Below are 22,966 nucleotides of genomic sequence, written 5' to 3'. Positions count from 1 at the left end.
ATGAAACCCCGAGTTATACCGAAGAAGCCGATAGCCACTGATCAGCAACTGTTTGTTGATTCCGCAATTAAGCTAGTGTCGCTGCACAATATGTCTCTGGTAAGCTTAGAATGGGAAGGCTTGAAGCAGTTGTTCGATCCGATTGCAGCATCTACCGGTGTAATCTTAAACCGATCTAACATTGATCTAACATGAAATCCGCCGCCCAGAATATTCGCAGTGTCGTTTCCAAAGAAATGAAGGAAAAGTTAATAAGTCTTAAAATTGATTCGGCATCGAAACATCATCGCCATATACTTGATATTAATGCACAGTATGTTCTACGTGATGACAACCTTATCCGGACATTAGGTAGATTTTTTCTAAAGATGTTCAAAAATCAATAATTTGACTATACTTTTACATTTTTTAAAAAGGCATGATAGACGTCAAAGAAAGCCAGACTGCACAATTTATAAAAAATAAAACGATTGAAACTATCGAGAGTTATGGCTTGTCTATAGACCAAGTATTCTCCGTTACGTGTGATAACGGGTCTAACATGGTAGCGGCAGTTAAACTTCTAAAAATTGAAATAACCAATCAATCTGTGATGATATCGGATAATGAAACTGGTGAGGATTATGAACCAGAAACAAAAGAAGATTTTTTAGAAACACTCAACCTGGAACTGCAGGAAAACTTAAGTTTAGTCCGTTGTGCTGTGCACACATTGCAACTCGTTATACTAGACGTGATCAACAAATCCGATAAATCCATTAAAGATGTAACAGTAATAGCAAAAAAGCTTAGAAATATTAAATACAAGGCAAACTTCGACTTTCCTGGCGCCTCTTGTCCTCCCATGTTCTAATGATAGAAAGCTTTGTTAGGCAACGAAAGTTTTTTGATGAGATTGCTGCTCAGTTTTCAGAAGTTGGTAAGTATTTGGTAGCAGTAGAAAAGGATCATTTGTTTACATCAACATGATCTGAAAATTCAAATATTACAAACAAATACTATAGTTCAAATTTGTATATGCACAGATAATTACATTTTTACGTAACTTTTGTGATCATCGCTAACCAGAAACCATATGAGGTAGTACCATACGGCATTGGAACCTTGCCATCAGCGCGAAGTACTTTTAGTCCTCTGGTACTGGCGCATACTGATACTTATAAAGGTTGAATAAATATGTAATTACTGTTTTATACCAATCTGATATAAAAAATATAGTATGTAGTAAAGCAAAGCCTAGGTGCCAAAGCCGTTATCGAAACTTGACTTTCTTTTTTTATACGACTGACTTTACAGCCAGCTGTTAAAATATAGGACAAATCGGCCAGTGCTACGCTCCTATTGACTCTAATAGCCTCTCCCAGCCGAGATTCGAACATACGACGACTAGCTTAGTAGCCCAGCATCGTACCTCGAAGCTTGGGAGGTGCGTATACACGTCATAAAAACTAATCATTTTCTTTTCGTGCAGATTTATCACGTAATTGGACATTCATAAATAACTACGAGCAAACCTTTAAGCCATTGTATGTAGATACGAAAAAGTTCAAATTCAGGTAAATGTTACGGATGCTGAAAGTAGTTATTAATATATAAAAAATATCACCTATACACATTGTAACAGTTGAATCCACTCTACTTGACCATATCGATGTTCCAGGAATTTATCGTTGGAATGTGGGAATCGGATGTGCACACTGAATCCCTCTATCTCCAATATAGCGAACATTGACAGTGATTCAACGGTGGCCAACGATGAAATTGACGATGTCATTACGGAGATGTTTGGAGGCTCTCTCCAGAATGAACAATCTACGAAATCCTCAGACTTCCTGCATCAGCTGCGGACTCTGGATGTTGAACCACGACGGCAGCATATTTTTGACGTTTGGCAATTTTGGGTGCAACGCAAAAAGACGCATCCAGAATATTATATGCAGTGGCCATGGTAGTATTAGCAACACCGTCTAACCAGGAAAGTCCATTGAGAGAGCCTTTAGTGCTCTCTTCTTGATACCGTCAGCTCATCGTACCGATCTAGGGGAGAACACATTATTTAACACTCTTACCATATTTACGTAAATTGATAAAATCCTTCAATGCTATCTTCCGTTAATTTTATCTTGATGATTATCCTTTTAAAACTGCTCTCTAGTTGTCCTCACTGTACACAATGAAATTCTCGTTTAGGTGAAAAAAAGTTTGACAGTAGGTTGCATGAATAAAACAGTTTGCTTTGTTTTTTCTTGTATAAACCAGAGAAGCAAAACAAACTTTTTTATTCATACGGCCTATTTAGAAACGCCATATTCGAAATAGTCAAAGCCATCTACAATCTTACAGGTATTCAAAACATTCAAAATTATTAGTTTTAGTTGCTTTTAAGCACAGTTTGAAATAGAACGATTCTTTTAAATGTATTATTAGGTTTCCAGTTGATATTAAAAAAAGTCATACAAAATTTTCATGCGTGCCATATACAACGGTGATTGCTCATTTTCAGCATTTTTTTTTTCAAACACTCAATATCAATAGCGTCTCCGTGATATTGATATTGAACGCGTCATTCAATACATGAAAAGCCTATATGTTCCCAGTTTTCAAAAAGGGAGATCGAACAAAAGTCGATAACTACAGGGGAATATCAGCCTTATGTGCTGTATCGAAACTGTTCGAGTTAGTAATTATCGAGCCAATCTTCTCCCATTGCCAACAAACGTTAGCCAACGAGCAGCACGGTTTCCTCCCAAAGCGATCCTGTGTGCTGTGAATTTGCTTTGTTTCACTAGTTACGTGACTGATAGCTTCACTGAACGTTCGCAAACTGACGCAAAATGTACTGATCTCTCCGCTGCCTTCGGCAAAGTCAACCATCGTATTGCCGTTGCCAAGCTGGACCGCCTCGGATTCTGTGGGAGCTTGCTGAACTGGTTTACATCCTATCTGACAGGACGAACTCTCCGAGTGAGAATCGGCCAGCAGATCTCGGATCTATTCTCCGCCTCGTCTGGGATTGCACAAGGCAACCGTTTCGGTCCGCAGGTCTTCTTGCTCTATTTTAATGATGTACATACATAACTTGCTTGATTGCCCGCGACTGGCGTTTGCAGACGACCTGAAGTTGTTCTCGAAAATCAACAGCATCGGCGATGCTCATCTCCTCCAAAAACAATTGGACATTTTCGCGCATTGGAGTGAACTAAACCGCATGCTACTCAACCCATCAAAATGCTCAGTAGTGACGTTTACCAGGAAACTGCAGCCGCTGAACTTTGAATACAGCCTTGATTCAACCCCGATCCCACGAGTCGATCACGTGAAGGACCTTGGCGTAATACTGGACTGCCGTCTCACCTATAAACAGCACATGTCATTCATTGTGTCTAGAGCCACTAGATTGCTCGGTCTAATTATTCGCATGACAAGAGAATTCCGAAACGTACAATGCCTTACCGCCTTATACTGCTCATCAGGGCCCGGCATCGTCGAAACAAATAAATGAAACTGACTTTCTCTTACATGAAGTGACCTGCTTCACTTGTTGAACAGAACGTTTCAACCAAGCTTCAGTTGAAGTTGGAAGCTGTTTCAATTGACGACGGCAGAAAGTCAGGCACGATTTGTCGACGTTGACAAGGTTAACTTTAATATGCGTTGCATTGTAGGAAATGTTACTCAAATTCAATTTATTTGCATTCATAATTGCTGGCCTTTTTCTGAATATTTGATAGAAAAGTACAAATGAAAAGTTGAAACGGATAGTCATGACGAAGTGAAATCCGGTTCGCTGACGCTGACTGAAGCCAGTTTGAAACTGAAGCGGTGCTGCTTCTGTTGAAACCGAAGCTTCACTACTTCATTGTTGAGTGACGATATGCAATTGAAGGTGACGTTGTAGGGCCCTGCTGCTCATTAGTGCGAGCTCCTCTACAATACTGCTCATCGGTGTGGAATCCACACTACAACAACGCTGTATTACGGATCGAAAATATCCAACGTAGATTCGTTCGCTATGCTCTACGTCTTCTACCTCGGAGACAACCTACGCAGGTCACTCCTTATGAGGAACGTTGTCAACTTCTTCGACTCGACAAACTCCAGCTTCGCCGCGATACCTCTCGTGCAATGACTGTCGCAGACGTTTTAACAGCCCGTATCGACTGCTCAGACATCCTCCAGTTGATAAACGTAAACGCCCCCTCCAGAACTTTAAGGATGGTTCCAACACTACGTCTACCGCTCCGACGAACCAACTATGGTGCCAACAGTGCGATTATAGGCTTGCAAAAAGTTTTCAACAGAGTGTCAGCCGTTTTCGACTATCATTTGTCCCGTAACGTGCAACGCACAAAAAATATTTTAAAATTAAGACGACTGTGTCTGTTGAGATATATATATGTAAATCTTATATATAAAAATGGGTTTCTGTCTGTCTGTCTGTCGGGATGTTCCTTATAGAATCAAAAACTACTGAACCAATCGGCGTGTAAATTTGCATGTAGGGGTTTTTGGGATCAGGGAAGGTTCTTATGATGGTTAGAGACCCCTCCCCCCACTAAGAAGGGGGTGGGGGCTCCCATACAAATGAAACACAAATTTCTGCATAACTTGATAACTAATCAAGAAAATGGAACAAAATTTGATATGTGGGTGTTTCTGGTGACAAGTATTTTTTCTATGGTAAATTGAGACCCCTCCTTTCTTTAGAAGGGGAATTATAACTCCTCTACCTCTAAGAGAGGGGGGGCTTCTATACAAATGAAATACGAAAATTCGTATTTCATTTGTATAGAAGCCCCCCCTCTCTTAAAGGGTAGAGGAGTTATAATTCCCCTTCTAAAGAAAGGAGTGGTCTCAATTTACCATAGAAAAAATACTTGTCACCAGAAACACCCACATATCAAATTTTGTTCCATTTTCTTGATTAGTTCTCAAGTTATGCAGAAATTTGTGTTTCATTTGTATGGGAGCCCCCCCCCCCTTTTAGTGGGGGGAGGGGTCTCTAACCATCATAAGAACCTTCCCTGATCCCAAAAACTTCTACATGCAAATTTCCACGCCGATTGGTTCAGTAGTTTTTGATAAACTACCATAACTATCATAACTCGAGAACTAATCAAGTAAATGGAACCAAATTTGGCATGCGAAGATTTTTGGAGGCACGAATATTTTATATAGTGAATTAGGACCCCTCCTAACTTTAGGAGGGGGGACTCCTATACAAATGAAATATAAATTTCCTCATAGCTCGAGAACTAATCAATCAAATGGAACCATATTTGGCATGTGAGTTTTTTTAGAGGCAAACATTTTTTCTATTGTGAATTTGGACGCCTTGCCTTTTTAGGAGAGGGGGCTCCCATACAAATGAAATACAAATTTCCTCATAACTCCAGGACTAATCAAGCAAATGGAACCAAATTTAGCATGTGAGTGTTTTTGTAGGCAATTTTTTTTTCTATGGTGAATTGAGACCCCTCCCCTCTTCAGGAGGGGAATTATGACCCCTCTCCCCTTTAATAGGGGGGGCTTCCATACAAATGAAATACAAATTTCCTCATAACTCCAGAACTAACCGTGTCAAAGCTGATACCGCCAATATTATCAAACAGCTTAAAGAACGTAACGTGGTTTATTCCCGCGCTGATAAAGGAAATGCAATTGTGATCATGGATAAAAACGATTACGACTCGCGCGTACTCAACATGATCAATGAAGGTCCGTACGAAGAGTGTAAATTCAAAAATGGAAAACCCAAAGATCCTCTCAACACTATGATAGACGAGGCTAACGTTGTTCGACAAAAAGTGGCACGGCTAATGGGGGATGAAAAGCTTGAGCGACGTCTTTACGTGCCGAATCCGAAGGTCGCCTCACTATACTGCCTACCCAAAATCCATAAGAATCCATTGTCTATGCGTCCAATTTCGTCAAACATCTGTACACCAACCGAGAAAATGGCGGCTTGGCTGGTAGATGAGATCAAACGATATCCTGTGACTCACGGCAAGAGTGTAAAAAACTCGATAGAACTTGTAGATCAGATTAAAGACCTCGAGATACGACGCAGTGAGATCATGGTGTCGTTCGATGTTGCTTCTCTGTTCCCCAGTGTACCCGTTGAAGACGCCTTAAAAAGCTTACGTGCACATTTAGAACGAAAACAAGTCCCCTCGAACCACATTGCGGCTTATCTTTCTGTGGCACAGTTGTGTATGAAGCAGAACTTATTCATGTTTCGCGGGAAGTTTTACAAACAAAACTTTGGCCTTAGCATGGGAAGTAAGCTTTCACCGCTATTAGCTGAAGTATTTATGAGCGATTTTGAGACCGAGGTACAAAAAGACAAAATGTTCCCCCGGGTTTGGAAGCGGTACGTCGACGATGTGTTTGCTTTGGTGAAGGAACGCTATTTGCCACAAACGCTCAACCTACTGAACTCGAAACACGACTCGATCAGATTTACGGTTGAAAAAGAACAAGACGGTACACTCCCGTTTTTAGATCTTCGCATCTCAATAAAAGAAGACAAAACATTGAAATTTGGCATCTACCGTAAACCAACTTCAACAGACCGTTTCATAACATCCGACTCCAACCATTTTGGAGCCCAAAAGCAAGCAGCATTCCACTCGATGGCCCACCGCCTTTTCAATATACCGTTAGAAGATGAAGAGTTTAATGCGGAAAGGGAGAAAATACACAAAATCGCCGGACAGAATGGATATGACAGCAACTTTGTGAACAAAATCCTGCGGAAACATGAACGGAAAAGACACCGACAGAATGCAACAACTCTTCAACCAGACAGCGATGAGAAAGTTAGGATCAGCCTACCGTTTTATCCAATTATAACAAACTCGATCAAAAACATTCTTCACCAACATGGATTTGCGACAGCCTTCAAAAGCAGCTGCACTCTACGGGAAATGTTGTGCAACCTCAAAGACAAAATCCCGCTTGAGGAACAATCTGGAATATATCAAATTCCATGCCAAGATTGCCCCGCTATCTACATTGGACAAACACGTCGCAAATTTAAAATTAGACTAAGGGAACATAGGAAGGCCGTGGAGCACAGCCGATCATGTGACTCTAGTGTAGCAGCACACAGTGAAGAATTACGGCATAAAATAAATTGGGAGAGTGCGAAATTAATCAAAACCATTAAGAAGGTTTCACTGCTAAATGCATGGGAATCAATGTATATCGCCAATGCAGAGAAACCTCTTATGAATGGAGATGATCCACCAATAATTTCCCCTCTCTTTGGATTGGCAAAAAAGTGAGATCAAGTTAACAATTTCTCCCGCTCTTCGACGTGGATACAACCAGATAAACAATGCGTAATCAGTTGGACATCGGCATCGTCCTGATGATAGGCATAGAATGCCTGAAACCGGTCGACTCGTAGGTAAAAATAATTTTTTTAATATTGTTTTTATCTTTAAATGTTGTAAGAGTGATACGTGTTTGTGTCTTGTCCACCAATTTTATTACTCCAGAACTAATCAAGCAAATGGAACCAAATTTGGCATGTGAAGGCTTTTGGAGGCATGATTTTTTTCTATGATGAATTAGTACCTTTCCCCACTTTGGGTGGGGGGGCTCCTATACAAATGAAAAACAAATTTTTTCATAACTCGAGAACTAATCAATCAAATAGAACCAAATTTGGCAAGTAAACGTTTTAGGAGGCAAGAATTTTTTCTATTGTGAATTAGGACTCCTCCCCACTTTAGGAGGGGGGGCTCCTATACACATGAAAAACAAATTTCCTCATAACTCGAGAACTAATCAATCAAATGGAACCAAATTTGGCATGTGGGTGTTTTGGGAGGCAAATTCTTTTTCTATGATGCATTGAGACCTCTCCCCTCCTCCTCCTAAAGAGGAGGTAAATTATGACCCCTCCCCTCTATAAAAGGGAACGCTCCCATACAAATGAAATATGTACAAATTTCCTAATAACTAGAGAACTAATCAACCAAATGGAACCAAATTTGGCATGTGGGGGGTTATGGAGGCAGAAATTTTTTTATGATGGTTTTAGTCAGCTCACCCCTGTGGTAGGGGGATAAGGACTCTCATACAAATAAAACAAAAATTTTCACTTATTTTATTTTTCCGTTCCAGTCCTTTTTATACATTTTTCTTGCGTTTTTTCTTCTTTCCTGGACCGCTTTCTTAAATTTGCTTCTACTTTTTATCCGTTTTTACTTTTTTGTCTTATTTTCCTCTTTTGTGTATCTTGTTTTCCATATTTCCTGTTTCATTGTTCAGTTGTTTTTCATTGCTTGTCCAATTTTTTCGTACTTCCAGTCCTGTTTTAACTTTTGTTTTTATTCCTTTTTCATTATTTTCTTTCCCGTTTTCCTTCTCTTTTTTTGATACATCGTGTTTCTGTCTTTTCTGTCACATATATTCTATTTTTGGCTTCCTTTTTCTTGATTCGCTTTGATTTTCCGTTTTATGCCGTTTTTTCGTCTTTATCTCTTCCGTTTTTCTTTTTTCCTTCTTTTCTGTTCAATTTTATTTTTTTTATTCCATGTTTCTCCTTTTATGTCTCGTTGTTATCGATTCCTTGATCGGTTTTCTGTTTTCGCATTATTCCTTTTTTTCCTATCGGGGTCTCTTGCTTTTCATTGTCTAGTTGAGTTTGTATCTGTTCCGTATTCCCTTTCTTGTAACGTTTTCCCTCTTTTTGTTTTCTTCTGTTTCGAATTTTTCCTTCTTACTGTCCCATTTTCCCTCCCATTCTGTGATCCTGTCACGTTTTTTCTTTCGTTTTTTTGTATGCCAGTCCGCGGTTTCCTCTTTCTCTGATCCTTTTCCCTTCTTTTCTTGTCACATTTTTCACCCTTTTCCTGAGTTCTGGTATTCCTTTGCTCCGTAATTGGTCTCCGTTATTCCGTTTTTCTTCGTTTTGAAGCCCATTTTGCCGCTTTTCTTGACTCATTTTTTGTCATTTTCTGTCTCGGTTCTCGTTTTCTAACTCCTTATCTATCCTGTTTTTCACCCTTCGTGTGTTTCGTTCTTCCTCTTATTATATCCAGCTTCTCCTCCTGTTATTCCTGTTGCAGTCCTGTTGCATTCTGTTTTTCTTTTTCGTTTTATCCTTTGTTTCTCTTGCCTTCATTTTTTCTCTCCATTTTTCCATCTCTCTGGTCTTGTATTTTTTTTCCTTTTTTTCCACATTTTTCATCCAATTTGTTCTCATTTTTTGAACCGTTGTTTCTAATATGCTATCCAAATTATCCTCATTTTTTCTTGTTTTCTGCGTTTTCTTTAAGGTTGTTCCTTCTTTTTTCCATTTTCCTGGTTTTTTCTTTCTAGTCTTCATTTTTCGCCACGTGTATCCTCTATTTTTACTCGGATCTATTTCTTTTCCATTTTTTCTCTATTCATGTCCCGTTTTACCACCCATTCTCTCACTTTTTCTTTCATCTCCCAAGTAACAATTTGGATTTTATTATATTCTTATGATGGAATTTAAGACCAAAATTGGCATTGAAAACCGCCATAAGAGTGCAATAAAACTGACATTGTTGCTTGGGGTCAGTTTTCATTTGTTTTCCCTGCCCGTTTTTCCCATTTTTCAATCCCGTTTGTCTAGTTTTTGTCATTTTTGCCTTCATGCTCTTTTCCGTTTCTTGTTTTACCTTTCTTGCATTTTTTTCTGGAGAGCAGCCTCTAGATCCATCGATGATCCCTCTGTTAATATGGTAAGAAAATATACTAGCTACTACAAGAAAAAAATATTTCAAAGATATTCTGTTTGACAGAATACAATTTTTCATGTTTTCTGTGAAGTATTTCACCATTACTTAACATAAAATTGGACTTGAAAATGTAAATGAATTGAACACAACCTGAAACAGACGTGAATGTATTGGATTTGAGATCGGACTTATAATTAAGCTTGAAGTTAGATTTGGTAATTGGACCTGAAACTAGACTTAAAATTGGATTTGGATTTGGATCCATGGGTGTTAAAATTGGGTATGAAAATAGAATTCATTTGAACTTGAAATTGAGCTTAAATTGGGCTAGAAACTAAACTTCCCAAGCAGTAATTTAAATTTTATTATGTTCCTCTAGCAGGCTTGGCATACACTTTTCGCTTCGATTTTGCTGTTTTGATTACTGCACCTCAGCTAATCAAATTAGAAAAAAGTGGTGCATGGGGCATATGTAGAGTTAGTTATTATTTGCAATATTGCTGAAGAAACGAATGTTTTAATATATGCATTTACGGACCTATAAGGCTGCTACCCTGTTGGAGTAGAGCGCTCTTTTTGCTACCAACGGCATTGCAGCTCTATAGCGCCGTAAATACAAAAGATAAAACATTACTTTCTTCAGTAATATTGTAGACAATTGAAGCAGTCCCCCGAATAACGTGGTTTCGAATAAGAACGTTTCCAATAAGGACGGTCTCGAATGATTCCATTAACGCGGTCGGTTATTGGAGTCTAATTAGCATATGGGAATTGACTTAATTGGTTCCAACATGGTATAACTCGTGATCCTGACCGTATAGAAGGTTGGTGTCTTCGACAGAGTTGTTCAGTACATCATCGGGTTTTCATTGGATTATAATACTGCGGAATTGTCTCACTACGTGGTGCTAGCGTATATGTAACACTCGTACACGGGCTATATCTCGCGCTGCTGACTATCTAGAAGGTTGCAGTCTTCGGGAAGGTTACTCAAATGACTGACACCTTCAATATAGTATGGAAAATAATGCAGAATTGACTCAACGGACGGCGCTAGTGTATTTCTAGATAGTTAGCAGCGCAAGATACAGCCAATACAAAAATATTACATATACGCTAGCGCCACGTAGTGAGGCAATTCCGAAATACTACAATCCAATGGAAAGCCCTCGATCTGCTGAACAACTTTGTCGAAGACGCCAACGTTCTATACGGTCAAGATCACGAGTTATACCATGCTGGAACCAATTAAGTCAATTCCCATATGCTATGGTCCCTATTAGCGTCCTTATTGGGGGGATTACTGTACTTGTAAACACTACTTTTTCAAATTTTGCTTGGCTGAGGTGCAGTAATCCAAAGAGCACAATCAAAGCGAAAAGTGCATGTCAAGCCTGTCCTCTAGTGGTTTTTCATGACCAAAATCATAAATCCGCTTGTAAAATTATGAGCTTCACTAGAACCTTCTGATGACCGTTAGAATATGTACTTCCTTTCGATCAAAAGACGTACTCTTCAAAAGGTTATTTTTTAACCTCTTGAATAGTCAGGTCTTAAGCTTAAGTGGGTTTGTTACGTTCTGCTGAAAGCAGAAATAAACCGATTATGCTTTTCGCTGCTTGACGGCAATTGCTATAATCTAATGAAGCTTTGCGTTTTGTTCGACTGAGCTATGAAGCATAAAGCTTGCTGCATCAAAAGCTAAATCTCCCAGACAGTTTTATTAACTTGATAATACACAGCCGTGTGCAGAAAAGGCAATTTCACTGTCAGATCATTCTGATCGATTTGGTTTACAGCGACCATAATAAAATATCCGTTAGAATGTGTTATAATTTTTCAACAGTTTCCGTAGTTGTGCAGCATATACGCATTAAATTTTGTTGTGCATTTTGGAATAATTAGCAGCTGAAATTAATGTGCCATCAAAATATTGCAATTTTTGAAATCCGGTTGCTTGAACAAAATAAATTTATTCGATTAGTTAATCTTAGTTTCCTGCAAAATTAGTTTAATTGTATTCTGACCTGCAAACCGATCAATAATAACTTCCTTTCTGCAACTTACACTTTACACTGAAAAATTGTTCTTTGACGACCAAAAAACTAGATAACGGCAATATGACCTCGCATTGAAAGGTGATTTTGGTGTCGAACTTTAATATTTTTCATAATAGCAGTAATAAATCTGTTTGGTCAGGTTGTTACCATATTAATATCACCACAAAATTAACAGTTTTATTGCGGTTTGACAAACAACCGCTATAAGATCAACTTTGATTGGTGCTTCATATTGTATTGCTACGCCTCACTTATAGTACGTTTATAAGAGGTGTGTCGCAGCCAACCAGTTTTATCGTAGTAATATTAGCAACCACCATAAATTTACTTTATTAACAGTGTTATGATTGTTTTATTTGCTAGCAATAAGTAGTTTTCGATTTGTATCATCTTGGTATTGCGCAACATTATGATAAAACCAGAGGTAATGATTATTAAATTAAATCTTCATAAAATTCCAATAAAAATAAGCGGCTTTGGAATTGCTCCTTCGGTTGAAATTTAATGTAAATTGGTATTTGTACGCAATTACTACATATATCGCAAATTACAGAAATTACAGAATTTTTTTTTGTTTCACATTAAGAGAAGGTGGGGTGCGTGTCCCACAGCGGACCCCAGCCTGGACAAGCCAGTGGTGATAATGGTCCGTTTCTCCGCCCCATCTCTTATTATGATTAGTTAATCGATAATGCAGTTAACCGACGGCTTGAAATGAGTGTTATTTTGTTCAATTACAGACTAAATTGTACTAGGACAGTATCACATAGTAGTTGCGATGATTGATATATGATTAATATTGTATTATTGGTTACAATAGCTAGATATGCAGGAGCCTGTTAGTCGGGTAGTCTTCCCTTCCCTCAAATGGCCATCATAATTTTTCGATTACCTCTAGCCGCTTTTTTGTCTTTTCTGTTTACTTTCTCCATTTCTTTATCAACATCATCATTATCGAATCATTTGTGAAATCCCTCGTCTGGCATGGACGTAGTAATAAGCAATTCTCGTTGTTATCTTTTCTGCTCGTTCCGTAGCCACAGCACATTGTTTGTAATTTTCCGATTGCATTTTGTGTTGTACAATTGTATAAGTGCCGGATGACTGGAAACGGCAGCGGAGCGGAGATCAAGAGTGCTAGGCTACGATGATGCCGACACGGTTCATGCAACATATATGAGAGCCATTTGCGGAAATATTTTACCCCTCCCCGTCCAGTAGCGCCGCTGGTTGCCAAGTGACACCATGCCCGTCCATTCCGGACAGTAATGCTAAGTGACAACGGTGCCGGTGTGGTGGTAGGTCATCGGTATTTCAGTGTCCGGACATGGACTGGACGCGCATTTACGGACTGTGATTTTCCGGCTGGTAAATTCCACGTTCGTACCCTTTGCTGACTAGATTTCTCGTGCAAATTCGTTTGTAAATGCTGTTTGCTGAATAACTGCTTTGAATGGATTTTGAATAGATTCCATAGGTCATAGGAGTGTCAATGGAGGAGTGTCTGTGAAATCAATATTAATGGTATAACGTTTCATGTTTATAGTACATTCCGAAAAATATACTACCTGATTTGAAACGTTGACTATATTTGCAATATTCTGATGCTTTGAATGCTTTGCAAAACAGTTTAGACAAATGGATAAATATAATCAACATCAATAGTAACAACATCATCCTCATCGTCGTTATCATTGTATGAACCACAATAGATACATATAAGTTGAGTTGCAAAATGCAATTTCCCGGAAATATCACATTTCACTAATTTATTATTCCAATTTAATTCGCTGGGATCAATTACGCGGTATTTGTATGCACTTACCATTAATTGAATTATTTATCTCAACAGTTAGCGGCTACAGCTGTGTAACGGTATCAGCTAGCAGATCGAAACCATTGAACGTGATGGCGTTCGAGTACCCTTTCGAGAACAGAATACTATGAGAACATAGCAAAGTAAAGCTTGAATTGACTATGATTCAAATGATAATAAACAATTAAATCTTTGATAAGAAAATTGATTTCAATAATTCTAACAATATGGCAAAAATGAATGTTTGCTCTAGAATGTAAAAGGTCCCAAGTTGTTAATTGTAAATTACCGTTTACTACTAATTGAGTTTTAAAATGGACACTTCCATTTGCTTCTGCTGTAAGGTTCATCGTACCGCACCCACAGATGGCCTATCAAACCAAGCACTTTTTGACAAAATTCCCCACCTTCTTCTTCTTTACCTCCTCGAGAACGTCAAACCGTGATTTGGCAACGCAAAACTCCTACACCGGGAACTGCTTTGTGTTCGCCTTGTTGCATCCATCCTTCCACTCATTCCGAACCTTGAAGCCGTGGAGCCCGGCACGTTTAATCGTTTAATGGACAAACTAGAAGAAAACGAAATAACGGTTTACGGTTGGTAAATGGTTGGGTAACGCGTAAAACAGACCCCATTGTGGTCCCTAGCCTCTTGTCTAGCAACTCTTACCCCTACCTCCACGTGGTACCAGCTGGAATAAGAGCAACCTTAGCGGAGATCAGGTAACCAACCCCGGTGGAAACTAAGGTCGTATACCAACAGGAGAGGAGGCACAGTGTGTCTCGACACTGCTAGATGGCAGCCCCATCACGAGACTCGGTAGCGTAAGCCCTAGTACGGCTACCTATCTAAACCAAAAAAAAACTTACAACAAGAGTCAAGAAATATCTTCTCGGAATATTCGGCATGGACCAAGGCGACGAAATAAGGACATGGAATGGAGACTTGGTACCTGGAACTGCAGATCACTAAATTTTGGTAGCGGCGACAGGGTGCTGCTCGATCAGTTAGAACCCCGAAAGTTTGGCATCGTGGCACTGCAGGCATCTGTCGCAAGGGCGAGAAGGTGTGGAGGATCCGTGGCGGCAAAGCCCGATTTTTCCAGAGTGGTGGAGCAACCAACGAGCTGGGAATGGGCTTCGTAGTGTTGGGCAAAATGCAGGATCGCGTAATGGATTGGAAAGCGATCAACGAGAGGATGTGCGTGTTGAGGATAAAAGGCCGTTTCTTCAACTACACCATCATAAACGTGCATTGCCCACACGAAGGTAGACCCGACGACGAGAAGGAAGGTTTCTATGCGCAGCTGGAGGCAACGTACGACAGCTGCTCACCACGGGACATCAAGATCGTCATCGGGGATATGAACACCCAAATCGGCAGGGAAGCAATGTATAGCCTGCACACCGATACGAACGATAACGGCCAGCGATGCATCAATTTTGCGGCTTCCCGAGGCTTGGTGATCAAAAGCACCTTCTTTCCTCACAAAGATATCCACAAGGCCACCTGGAGATCACCTGATCAACGAACCTCGAACCAAATCGACCATATTCTCATCGAGGGCCAGTTTTTCTCGAATATCACCAACGTACGCTCCCTACGGAGTGCGGATATTGACTCGGATCACTACCTAGTAGCAGTACATGTGCGCTCAAAACTATCGACGGTTTATACCTCGCGACAAAGTCGCCCTCCTCGGCTAAACATTCGGCAACTAGACAACCCGCGAACTGCCGAAAACTACGCGCGCGTACTGGATGAAGCTCTGCCTTCGTCTGTGGAGCTAGATGCTTCAACCCTCGAAAACGAATGGGGTAGGATACGCTCGGCCGTCAACGAGTCCGCAACCGCGGTGCAAGGTGTGGAAACCTCGAGTGCACGAAATGATTGGTTTGACGGGGAAGGCCAAGAAGCGATAGAGAGGAAAAAAAGAGCTTGGGAAAACTATCTGAGCAAATCCACGAGAGAGAATTTGGCCAAGTATCGACGAGGGAGGGGATCTAATCACAAACGAGCGCGAGGTGGTCGACAGGTGGAAGCAGTTCTTCGATGAATACCTCAACGGCGACATAGCAGCAGGAGACGCAATGGAAGTTAACCTCGGAGTACCTACAAACGACAACAGCGTACCGGCTCTCGATCTCGAAGAGATCCGACGAGAAATCGGTCTGTTGAAGAATAATAGAGCCGCCGGGAAGGACCGACTCTCGGCAGAACTCTTCAAAAATGGCCAAGAATCGCTAGTAACGGTGCTTCACTAGCTGATTTCAAGGACTTGGGAAGAAGAGAAACTACCGGAGGAGTGGATGGAAGGCGTAGTCTGTCCCATCTACAAAAAGGGCAACCGGCTAGACTGCTGTAACTACCGCGGCATTACCCTGGTCAACGCCGCCTACAAGGTGCTCTCCCAGATTTGTTGCGTCGTCTATCCAATAGCAAGAGAATTCGTAGGGCAGTATCAGGCGGGCTTTATGGGGGCCCGTGCTACTACGGATCAAATTTTTACTCTCCGCCAAATCCTTCAGAAATGTCGAGAGTACAACGTTCCCACGCATCATATTTTCGTGGAATTCAGAGCAGCATACGATACTGTTGAACGCGAACAGCTATGGCAGATAATGCACGAGTACGGTTTTCCGGACAAACTGACGCGGCTGATCAAAGCTACTCTGGAACGAGTGATGTGCTACGTGCGCGTTTCGGGGACGCTCTCAAGCCAGGATGGACTGTCCTGTATGTTATTCAATATCGCTATTGAAGGTGTGATCCGGCGAGCGGGCATTGAAACGAGGGGAACGATCTTCAGTAAGAGTAGCCAACTCCTAGCCTTTGCAGACGACCTCGACATCATTACTAGAAACCGTGGGACGGCGGAGGTAATCTACGCCAGACTAAAAACGGAGGCTAGGAGGATAGGGTTACAAATTAATGCGTTGAAAACCAAATATATGGTAGGAAGAGGCTCCCGAGAAAGTAACGTTTGCCTCCCACGGACAGTGACTATTGACGGCGATGAACTGGAAGTGGTTGATGAGTTCGTATATTTGGGATCTCTGGTCACCGCCGACAATAATAAGAGTAAGGAGATCCAACGAAGCATTCAAGCTGGAAACCGAGCCTACCCAGGTAACCAATAAGCATTTCCAATGCAATTTAAATGCAAGCCAATAAGCATTTAAGTTGCCTTAAATACTACTTAAATGCTATTTTGGCAAAATATGCGGCTACTTTACTGCTAGCCTTCTTATAGTGCTGACAATGCACTATGGGGGATTTCCATACAGGCAGGCGGACAAAAATATTTTTGAATTTTTTCTAGGATTTTTGACGTTTTTCTAGTTGATATGATTAAAATATGTTGTTAGAGTACATTTGCAAACATTTCAGGAGCATATTTTGAAAAGGGTTTAACTGTTTACCTTTGTCATATGTGAAAAACTAATATGGGTTATTCCATCTCAAACGTTTGGATTCGACCATCAGCGATTCCAACCAAAGTTGACATAATTGGTCATTCCGACCCCACAACCAATTTCCCGAAGTTTTACGCCGATTGATCAATTCTCCTAGCAGTGGCGCTGCTTCCTTTTTTACAGATTTTCAAAAAAAGTCATTTTTCGGGCTTAAATATCTCTGCAACAGTTTGATGTGAAGACATGCCAGTATACTTTTTCTATGAGGTTTTGACCGCGCAATCGAATGATGTTAGCAGTTTTTATCTAATTTGCCAAGATCATACATTTTTTTGCAGTTTAAAACCAAAAATGCGAATATCTCAAAATACCCCCAATATTATTTTCAAATAAATATGCTCAAAATGTTCCCCACACAAATTCTACATAAGAATCACTTAACTAGAAAAGACAATATTGATAGTTTGGGAGATATGCTGTTTTGAATATCCAGGGCATGCGTTATTCTATCTGAATTGTTAGTAAAAGTATGTTTAAATACGTTTACCTGAAGCTTCCAGACTTTTTTATGACTAAATAATGTATTCTAATGAAAAAGATGCATTTTGAAACATAGAATCAACTTAATAAATGTTGATGTTCTGGATACTTTTGTATGTATTTAAATAAAAGTAATAATTTCGTACAAATTTTTATAATTCTATTATTTAATTGTGCTATTTATTTGTGCAATATAATGCATTTCACTGGTAAAATTATTATGGTTTTTTGCTTCTGAAATAATTAGAAACTTCGAAGTAATTTTAAAAATGGCTTTATTAGCACTACGGGAAAACCTAGCCTAAAACGAACGAAATTCAGAAACTGCCTGGCTTTTATCAATTGCCTATAACTGACTGACCTGACTGAACTGAATAACTGACCTTATGTATTTTCCGGCAAATCTCATGGTGCCCACCCCTTCCATAATTGTTATCGGAAAGTATTAAGTTTTACTGATTTTCCCCTATTCTTAACAATATTTTAACTTAATGGAGTTTATCAGGCCAGTTAAGTTATTCATTCGTCCCCCCGTTATAAGCTTTGTAAGATTTACCGAAATTGGTCCATAATTTCAGCAGATCTAGAACATATCTTGAAATAGGCCATAGGTCTAAAAATTCAGCCCACTCAATATGGATTGCAATTTAAAATTTTCAGACATTTCTTCGATGAACTTAACAGGAGGGGCGCATTTTCTTCATAGTTCCATTAACGTTGTATGGAGGAAATCTCGATGGTGACTCCCTATGAATTACTTCATATTGAAATCTGTTTAACCCAGTTTCTAAATATGATTATACTAAATGCTTCTTCTGTTGACATAATTTCACGTTGATCAGTTAGCTGTGCGCGCGCGTTTGTGTGTGTGTGTGTGTGTGTGTGTGTGTGTGTGTGTGTGTGTGTGTGTGTGTGTGTGTGTGTGTGTGTGTGTGTGTGTGTGTGTGTGTGTGTGTGTGTGTGTGTGTGTGTGTGTGTGTGTGTGTGTGTGTGTGTGTATGTGTGTGTGTGTGTGTGTGTGTGTATGTGTGTGTGTGTGTGTGTGTGTGTGTGTGTGTGTGTGTGTGTGTGTGTGTGTTATTCGCTGGAAATATATTTAATCTTGAAATCTCCCATGGTGACTAGAAGTTTTCAAAACACTATATTTCCCAGAGTGGCGCATGGTGGCACTTAATTCTTTCATAAGTTGATAGTATATACCTGAGATTTAACCCAGAAGGAGGAATTAACCTGGAGATATCTGGAGAAAAAAAGTTCTCGACTAAGAAAGCCGAACATTCTCTTATTTTTTTATATTTTCCTTCTTCTCATGCTTTTTATTATTATAACTTTTCCTCTAGCCGTCTAAACCATTTATTTTTCGGAAAGCTCATTTCATTACCTTTCTAATGATATATAATACATAAGATTTAATTTTGGAAATAGTGTTCAAAAATTGATTTGAAAGTAAACGTGTTTGAATGGCAAAAAGCGTATATATCAAATCGTTTTTCAACATTGACAGCCTCTATCTCAGAAACAACATCGACTACAGACTTGCTATTTTGGATTTTTCTTAATTGAAGTGTTTGCTACCAATAGAAAATTTCATTAAGCGGATTAGTGAAAGTCAGTTTTCTGATTTTTGTCCGCCTGATATCTCATAGTGCAATGCTTATTTGCAGCTAGTTACCGACAAGAAGTATTTAAATAGAATTGTGGATGCCAATTTACAACAGTTATGCAGTCAAAAGGCTGATAAACAGCAACCTGTATTCTAAAACGCCAGGGATGCTAATAAACGAATGATTTACTGCTTATACTAATGCTTATTGGTTACCTGGGTACTTTTCCCTTCGCAAGATGTTTCAATTAAGGAGCATACGCCGCCGCACAAAGCTGACGATGTACAAAACGCTAATCAGACCGGTAGTCCTCTATGGACTTGAGACAGTAACTTTACTTACGGAAGACATACGTGCACTTGCCGTTTTTGAACGAAAGGTGTTGCGGACTATTTTTGGCGGAGTACAGACGGAAAGCGGAGAGTGGCGGAGGCGTATGTATCACGAGCACTGCTCGGAGAGATTCCCATCGTTCCCACACCTGGCGAAAGTTGGGAGACTACGGTGGGCCGGACACGTCGCAAGGATGCCGGACGACTGTGTAGTGAAATCCGTTCTCTTCAAGAACCCCACCGGCACCAGGAATAGAGGGGCTCAACGTGCTAGATGGCTCGACCAGGTTGAAGCCGACTTGCGTGTGTCGAGACGCGCAACCAATTGGCGACGAGTAGCCCAGGACCGAGTACAATGGAAAGGAATTCTTGATACGGCAAGAGCCACCCCGGATCTCGGCTGAATAAGTAAGTAAGTAAGAAGAAAACGAAAGTTTCGGCCAACGCTTGAATAGAATCAACACTTTCGTTAGGTCTGCTGTCTTCGGTTTTCTGTCGCTGCCTGATCGTCGTTGAGTCGTCTGAGTCTTCTTGACTACGCCACCCGGACATCGTCGAATGTTAGATTCTCAAGTGTTTCCTGATCGATCTGTGTGACGTAATCAAATTTTTGCTGAATCTACCTTCCTCAGTGGAGCTAGGTGCTTCGACCCTCAAAGACGGATGGAGCAGGATACGCTCGGTTGTCAATGTATGTAAGCATTGCTACGAGGGAGAATTTGGCCAAATATCGGCGTGCACTGAATAAGTTGACCATGCTCCTGAGGAGGAAAAACGCTAAAACAACGACAGGAGCGCGAAGAGGTAAACCATCCTCGTAAAGGATACATACCGAAGCCTGATATGTGCAGGGACGAGAAGGAAAATCTTGCCACAAACGAGCGCGAGGTGATCGATATGTGGAAGCAATTCTTCGAGCAGCATCTAAATGGCGATACAACAGAAGGTAGCGAGACGGAAGTTAATCTAGGAGTGGCAACAAACGATAGCAGCGTGGCGGCTACTGATCTCGAAGAGATCCGCTGAGAAATCGACCAGCTGAAAAATAATACAGTCACCGGAAAGTATCGTTGCCCGACAAAACTATACAAAAATCGCAATGAACCGCTAGCAACGGCACCTCACTGTATAATTTCAAAGATTTTGGAGAAGGAGAAGCTACCGGAGGAATGGATGGAAGGTGAGGTTTGTTCCATCCATAAAATGCGCGATCGGCTCGATTGCTGAAACTACCATTACGGTAATCAACGTCGCCTAAAACTTGCTCCCCCAGATTTTCTCTCGTCTTCGTTGTCGTCATCAGCAGCTTATTTCCAGGATGGGTCAAGCTGTTTCAAGCAGTCATCTCCATTCAACTCGATCTTGAGCCCTTCTTAGCCAACTTTCCAGTCGCCTCAGAAGTCACAAACCACTTTCGACCTGGTTGAACCATCTTGCACGTTGCGCCTCCCTGTTCCTGGTACCGGTGGGCTTGTTGAAGAGAACTGTTTTCGTCGCACTGTCGTCCGGCATCCTAACGACGGACGTGTTCGGTCCGCCGAAGTCTACTGACTTTTGTCAGATGTACGATAGGAATCTTTCCAAGTAGGCATTCATACGTCTCCGCCACTCTCCGCTTTCAGTTTGTACTCCACCAAATGTTGTTCGCAATACTATCCGCTCGAACATGGCGAGGGCACGTATGTCCTCCGAAAGCAGCGTCACGGTTTCAAGTCCATAAAGAACTACTGTTTTAATAATTCTTGATAGCAGCATTTTGCGAAGGGCAAAGTAGATCTGGTCTCCGGTTTGAATGCACCGGAAGATTTCCTTAATAGTGTTGTTGTTAGCGGTTACCATCAGCGGGTACCTCCCGTGGGAGGCATGCGTTTGTTTCCGTTGAGCCTCTTCCTCTCTTGTACTTGGTCTTCGACGCATTTATTTTTAGCCCTAGGCACCGCTTTTAGTGTGGTGTAGTTTGTCTCCACCATCGCAAAGCTGCTGGCTGCGATGTCAAAGTCATCTGCAAAGCCTAGCAGTTGGCTACCTTTGGTAAAAATCGTCGTCTCTCGTTTCGATACCCGCATGTCGCATCAAACCCTCAAGAACGATGTTGAATACCTGTTTTCCCGTCCTGTTCCCGAGATGCACACGAAACACATCACTCGATCCAGTGTAGCTCTGATCAGACGCGCCAGTTTTTTCGAAAAATCGTGTTCGTGCGTTACCTGCCATAGCTGGTCCCGATTGACTGTATCGTATGCAACTTTGAAATCAATAAAGATATGATGCGTGAACCCGCTGCACTTCCGACATTTCTGCAATATCTGTTAGATGGTAAAAATCTGGTCCGTAGTTGCGTAATCGCCTATAAAGGGTGCCAGAGAGTTCCCTATGAAACCTGGTGTGGGCGTAACAGAATCTAGGAGAGTACCTTGTAGGCGGCGTTTACCAACGTTATGCCACGATAATTGTAGCAGTCGAGCTGATCACCCTTTCTGTAGATGGGACAAACCACTCCTTCCATCCATTCCTCCGGTAGCTTCTCGCCCTCCCAAATCTTGGAAATAATTCAGTGTAGAGCCGTTGGCAGCATTTCTTGACCATGTTTATAATGCTTTGTCGGTTGGCGGTCCTTACTAACAGTTTTGTTGGTCTTCAGCAAGCCGATTTCTCGTTTGATTTCTTGGAGATCAGGTTCTGGAACATTACTGTGTTCCATGGGTACGCCTAGGTTTCGCTTTCTTGAGCAACTTTGCCAGAGAGTCTGTTACCGTTCGTCGGTAACTTTATTTTGTGTGGCAATCTAGGGCCCAAATTATATCCAGCTTAATTAGGGTAGACGCACCAGTAGTAGTGGTAGTACCAGTAGTGGTGGAAACTTAAATTATTCCATTATTTTTGCCGATTTTGGTACAAGTTTCATAAGTATCGAACTACCAGTAACAGTATTATTTAATTAGTATCAAACTTGTTCCAAAATCTGCAAAAATAATGGAATAATTCGAGTTTGCACCACTACTGGTACTACCACCACTGATGGTGCGTCTATCCTAGTATTGCAAATGCGGGATGGTGAATACGGCACGTTCGGCATTTTACATGCAGAGGACGCGGCGGTGAGCCATTCCAAGGAACTGTTGAATCAAGCCAGGAAGTCGGCTGTGTGGAGAGTTTTACCGAACGATCTCAATCTGGCGAATCGAGGCGCAGCTCGAGAGTGCAGATCGAGTCGCGATAGTGAACGGATCGTTTGCCATCTAGTGAAACGAGCAGTTTGTCACACGAGCTGCTATAGGTGTCCTACGGCGAGCCGAAAGCCAGCCAGTCGACGGAAAGAAAAGTGTGACCCTCCATTGCGAATAGCCAGTCAGCACGAGGTCCCGGAAAACGTCATTCCGTCATCATTTATCGATGTTGCCCCGGCATTAACCAATAATTCGGCAGCTTGGCCCTGTTCGAGCGCCTAGTGGGATCTTTCATTGGCGAATCCCCA

General features: G+C 41.0%; 1 protein-coding gene across 1 annotated transcript; it reads left to right on the top strand.

The window, feature by feature from the left end:
• On the top strand, positions 1–20,517 carry LOC128739838 (uncharacterized). The gene is made up of 3 exons (XM_053835339.1): positions 1–99; positions 5,613–6,821; positions 20,284–20,517. The coding sequence occupies exons 1-3, from the start codon at positions 1–3 to the stop codon at positions 20,515–20,517; spliced, it is 1,542 nt and encodes a 513-aa protein (XP_053691314.1).
• The last annotated feature ends 2,449 nt before the right edge of the window (positions 20,518–22,966 follow it).

Source organism: Sabethes cyaneus, chromosome 3 (genome assembly GCF_943734655.1).
Source record: "Sabethes cyaneus chromosome 3, idSabCyanKW18_F2, whole genome shotgun sequence".
In the NCBI taxonomy this organism is placed as follows: domain Eukaryota; kingdom Metazoa; phylum Arthropoda; class Insecta; order Diptera; family Culicidae; genus Sabethes; species Sabethes cyaneus.
The sequence above is the reverse complement of the archived record's forward strand: the minus strand, read 5'-3'. Positions and strand labels throughout refer to the sequence as shown.

Excerpts from the sequence above, each read along its gene's own strand:
- LOC128739838 (XM_053835339.1), top strand. The coding sequence starts at position 1 with ATGAAACCCCGAGTTATACCGAAGAAGCCGATAGCCACTGATCAGCAA. Across the intron at positions 100-5,612 it reads CGCTGCACAATATGTCTCTG|CTTAAAGAACGTAACGTGGT; the intron begins GTAAGCTTAGAA and ends ATTATCAAACAG. Across the intron at positions 6,822-20,283 it reads AACCAGACAGCGATGAGAAA|GAGCGCGAAGAGGTAAACCA; the intron begins GTTAGGATCAGC and ends AAACAACGACAG.